At 40.0% G+C, this 5,241-nt stretch overlaps 1 protein-coding gene across 1 annotated transcript; it reads left to right on the top strand.

Annotated features, from left to right (window-relative positions):
• Nucleotides 1-3,057: 3,057 nt before the first annotated feature.
• On the top strand, nt 3,058-3,999 carry LOC100512887 (olfactory receptor 9I1-like). The gene has a single exon (XM_085011624.1). The coding sequence runs from the start codon at nt 3,058-3,060 to the stop codon at nt 3,997-3,999; it is 942 nt and encodes a 313-aa protein (XP_084867750.1).
• Nucleotides 4,000-5,241: the final 1,242 nt, after the last annotated feature.

Raw genomic sequence — 5,241 nt, 5'->3', positions numbered from 1 at the left:
GTTAGTTATGAATGAATTTGGAGCTGGAAATCCCATTACAGTCTTGGGGAAGTTGGTTTAACCATGTGAGCCCTCATTTTACTCAATAACAAAATAGGAATAAATTAAATCTCTGAACCACAGAACAACTTAGTGGTTGAAAATCATTTTTGTAACAATTACATGTATTGAGTATTTACTCTGTACTAGGCATGGTGCATGTACTTCCATGAGGTATCTCTTTTACCTCCCACAGCATAGCAATACTGTTATTTTTATACATATGGGTATCACATCTGAGACTCCAGAAGTCAAGTACTTGCCCAAGGTTACGCAAATTGAAATAACTGAGGTTGGAATAAGCTGCTGTTTGTCTTTAAGCCCATTTTCTTAGCCACTGTGCTATATTGTTGGGATTCTAGCCTTACCATTACCCTGAGTGATTGTAAGCTGATTATTGAGCCTCTGATACCTTACGGGTGTCTCTCTATATTGGGAGATTGACACTTCTGAACAAACTGCCTTGAGAGTGTCTCACAAGGACCTGGAGAACTCTGCAGGTTGTGTGATGGAAGTGGGGGTAGTCCATGGCTGATGTCTTCATTTTCTATTGTTTGTGGATAAATGATGTGTGCCAATAAGCATGAATAGTTATCCTCCCATTTCTGCTGAAATGTCACTTTTTCAATGAATCTTCCCTGATGGTCCTACTTAATACCCCTCTCCTTATTTTGGCTTTCCCAAAGCTCTGTGTGTATGCGTTTCATAGGACATATTTTCTATTATAGTAAAAATATACTGCCACTCTTTTTTTTGCCGCACATGTAGCATGTGCTATTACAAGGCCAGGGATTGAACCTACACAAGAGCAGCAACTGGAGCCGCTTCACTGACAACACTAGATCCTTAACCTGAGTCACCATAAAGGAACTCCAAAAATATACTTTTTCTTTTAGGGCTGCACCCGTGGCATAAGGAAGTTCCCAGGCTAAGGGTCTAATTGGAGCTATAGCTGTTGGCCTATGCCACAGCCACAGCAACACCAGATCTGAGCTGCATCTGCGACCTACACCACAGATCACAGCAATGCTGGATCCTTAACCCACTGAACAAGGCCAGGGATTGAACCTGCCACCTCATGGTTCCTAGTCGGATTTGTTTCCACTGCGCCATGATGGGAACTCCAAAAATACACTTCTTTAAAAAAAACAAAAACAACATATCTTGTATAGTCGTGGCTCCTCTGCTAGAATGACCACTCCACAAGGTCAAAGATCTTTGCGCTTTTTTTTTTTTTCTTTTTGACTGCCCTGAGGCATATGGAGTTTCTGGGTCAGGGATCAAAACTGAGCCACAACAGCTCCGACTTTGGCTTCAGCTTCAAAAATGCCGATACTTGACCCACTGTGCTGGGTTGGGGATCAACTGTGTCCTGGCACTGCAGAGACGCCACAGATCCTGTTGCACCACAGCAGGAACTCCAGATCTTTGTGCTTTGTTCCAAGCAACCAGAAGAGTGCCTCATGCACTATAAGTTCTCAACAGATTCTTTTTTTTTTTTAAATTGGTCTGTCACTCACACTTTATCTTTTTTAAAAAATAAACTTTATTGGAGTGTAGGTGATTTATGATGTATTAGCTTCAGGTGTACAGCGAAGTGAATCAACCATACGTATACAAGAGATTCTTATTGGATAAATAAATGAACACAGTCTCTCTTTTTTCCCCCTTCAATTAAAATGTTTTGTGTGAATTCCAGGAACACAGCAAGTTACTGTTTTTGTTGAAAGTCAACATTATATTGGGCCCTAAGAAAAAAATTCCTAAATATTTACATCATCAGGAATTCAGTGGGGGAGGGAGAAACACAAGATGCTGACATTTATTTCATCAGTAGATCAGATTTGCCAAACACTGGTCAAAGCTTCATTTTCTTATTTATCTAAAATCCTATGAGATCATTATCAAATTTTTTTTTCAAGGATGAAAGTAGGACAAAAAGAATCATCTTTGCAGTCCACACTCAGTATTTCCATTACTCCAAATTATCAGCATCCAAAAGTACAGAGACAAGAGTGTCCACATACCTTGGCAAGAACTCTATCTCTGTTAGAATTCTAAAATCAGTGGAACGGCTTTGTCCCTTAAGGAGCTTTGCAGACTAATTCTGGAATGGCTTGATTCATGATTCTTCCTGATTGATAATGATCTGACATTTTGAAAAAAATGAGACACTTCCTTTGGAAGAAGAGAACCTGGAAACCAGGCCGTGCTGTTTGGCAGAAACAGAGAGGAAGAAGAGACTTGTCAGGCAGCAGATTGTAGAGGTTATAACTGTGCTTTCTCTTCACAGCTCACCTCCAACCCCATTGTGTACACACGCACATCAAAACAACCACAAAGAAAGATGCAGTTGATATTGGGACTCCAGAGGGCTGTGACCTTGGAGATAAGATTCCAGAAAGTACATGAACCTAGGAGCATGTTACATTATTGCAGAATTTAGAAAAAAATGTTTTTAAGTATGTGAGTCAAGTGTTAAGTACAGCATGTAAGTTATATCCTTCACAGTAATATTGTGACTTTGGCATTGAAATTCTCATTACACTAACAAGAAGATTGAGGATCAGAAAGTTGAATTAACTTGCCCAAGGTCTCAAGGGACTGGAGCATTGGTCTGATTTCAAAGCCATGCCCTTAGTACTATACCACTAGGGTTTCTCCAACAAAGTGATGTTTTTCTGGGTCTGCAGTGAGGCTGATATAAGTTTTCAATTTGGAACCTGTGAGAAGTTTGGAAATGTCTAAGGATCTGAGTTCTAGCTCTGGCTTTGCCTCGTTCCTATGAAATCATGAACTAGTCACTTTACCTCTTTGATTCTTGTATTCTTCTCTTGAAAATGGAATTAATAATATATACTTCCCAGGATCTCTGAAAGATCAAATAAAGTTTGGAAAAAAATGTAAAGTGCTTTACAAATCTTAAAGACTATCATTACTGAAAAGGATCAGGTCAAGCCATGCTCACCTTAAAGAGACTTTTTTTTTTTTTTAAATTTCAGTGGCAACCTGGGATTCATGGCAGAGAATGGCAGTGCAGTGACCGAATTCATTCTGATGGGGTTCCAGCTGTGGGATGAGCTGCAGATGGGTCTCTTCTTTGTGTTTCTGGTGATTTACCTTGTCACCGTGGGAGGCAACCTGGGCATGATAGTGCTGATTCGGAATGACCCTCGCCTCCAGACTCCCATGTATTTCTTCCTCAGCCACCTTTCCTTCTTGGACATTTGCTACTCTTCTGTTATTGTCCCTCAGTTGCTGGAGATCTTGGTTACCAGGAAGATGGTCATCGCTTTTGAGCGCTGTGCCACACAGTTCTTCTTTTTCACACTTTGTGCTAGTACTGAGTGTTTCCTTTTAGCTGTGATGGCCTATGACCGCTATGTGGCTGTGTGTAACCCTCTCCTCTATGCCACTGCCATGACACCCCAGACCCGCCTGGGGCTGGTGGCTGGGGCATATGGTGGTGCCATGGTCAATTCCATGATTCGCACTGGGTGTACCTTCTCCATCTCCTTCTGTAAATCCAACCATGTGGACTTCTTCTTTTGTGACCTCCCACCCCTGCTGAAGCTTGCCTGCAGTGAGACCGGACCACGAGAACGAGTAATTTACCTCTTAGCTTTCCTGGTCATTACAACCAGCATTTCAGTGATTCTTGTATCCTACCTATTCATCATTCGTGCTATCCTGAAGATTCGTTCAGCTGATGGCAAAGCCAAGACTTTCTCCACCTGTGCTTCTCACATGACTGCAGTGGCTCTTTTTTTTGGGACGCTCATATTCATGTACTTGAAAGGTAACATGGGAAAATCCCTCTGGGAGGACAAGATTGTGTCCGTGTTTTACACTGTGGTTATCCCTATGCTGAACCCAATGATCTACAGCCTGAGAAACAAGGAAGTAAAGGAGGCTCTGAAGAAAGCTCTCAACAGGATGAGGGTTTCCCAAGTAGGGTAAGGCTTGAGCTCCATCAGTTCATATGTTCCTAAAAAGTCATCCTTTGGGCTTTTGGCTTGTCCCCTTAACACATGAACCAGATCTCATAATTACAAAGATGTATCGAGGCCAAAAAATATAGATTTAAATTCCAGTAATTTCTTTATTAGTTTGATGAACTTGAGCTGGAAAGTCTATGCCTCAGTTATCATATCAGTAAAAATTGCCTTGTTATGATTAAAGCCAGGATCAAGAGAGAGAGAATGATAAAGGGCTTTATAAGTAATTATATACTATAAAATGTAAAATTTATTTTTATGACCTGTCCTGGCTATTGTTGAATATTTTCTCAGCTGCATATTTTTTTTCCAAGCTAACATTTGCAGCTTGAATAATTACAAAACTATAGCTTATTGTTTACCCAATAAGGATAGTCACATTCATTAGTTGTGGGTAATGGGGTAGAAATTAGCCTTGATCAAAGAATACTTTCCTCAACATTCGATTGTATATAATTTAGGCATCTGTCATGGGAAATACAAGTAGCTAAGCAGAGGAAGAAAGGTAGAGGAAAAGGAGTTGTGAACTGGGAAATGTTCAAATAGAAAAAGCTAGTTTATTTCCTGAGATAACGTAGAGAACCAAGATTCTGTAGAATGAAAGGAAGGTGTAATGACTTGCATTAATTATTGAAAAGAGTATGATTTTGATGTAGAGCTGAACTGAGCCCCATCTATAACTTTGGAAATATTTCTTGATCACCAAAGGTCAGAAGCTCTGTTTTATTTCTGAAGTGCTGTTCATGGACTACCTGCCTCAGTTCACTCAAGCTATTTTCTATTCTCCAGTCATGAAAACTGCTACCTACTTCCATCTCCTGTAGGAAATTTACTTTATTATCCAGAGACAGATGACCATGAATCTGACCACCACCTTTTAATGACCTTTACATCTGCTAGAAATATTACTTGGGAAACATCCCCATGGAGATTTCACAATGTTATTAATCAATTTAGCAAATATTTACTGATGATCTACTGTGTATCAGAAATAACACTAGGTTCAGGAATAGAGTAATAACTAAGGTAGAGGTGGTTGCTCTTTCATGACGATTAGAACCTGGGGCAGAGATAGATGTTGAACCACTACACAGCTAATTGATTATTTTTTTTAATGCAGTTTTTGGATAATGAAGGAAAAGAACCAGCACGGAATATTCTTATCCTGTTTTGTAGGGTTCTGACCTAGTTTGATGTGGTCAAA

This window comes from Sus scrofa, chromosome 2, assembly GCF_054392235.1.
Source record: "Sus scrofa isolate SSC_HxYL_T2T_F1_AM1 chromosome 2, Sscrofa_HxYL_maternal_Yorkshire_Landrace_v2.0, whole genome shotgun sequence".
Lineage (NCBI taxonomy): Eukaryota > Metazoa > Chordata > Mammalia > Artiodactyla > Suidae > Sus > Sus scrofa.
The sequence above is the reverse complement of the archived record's forward strand: the minus strand, read 5'-3'. Positions and strand labels throughout refer to the sequence as shown.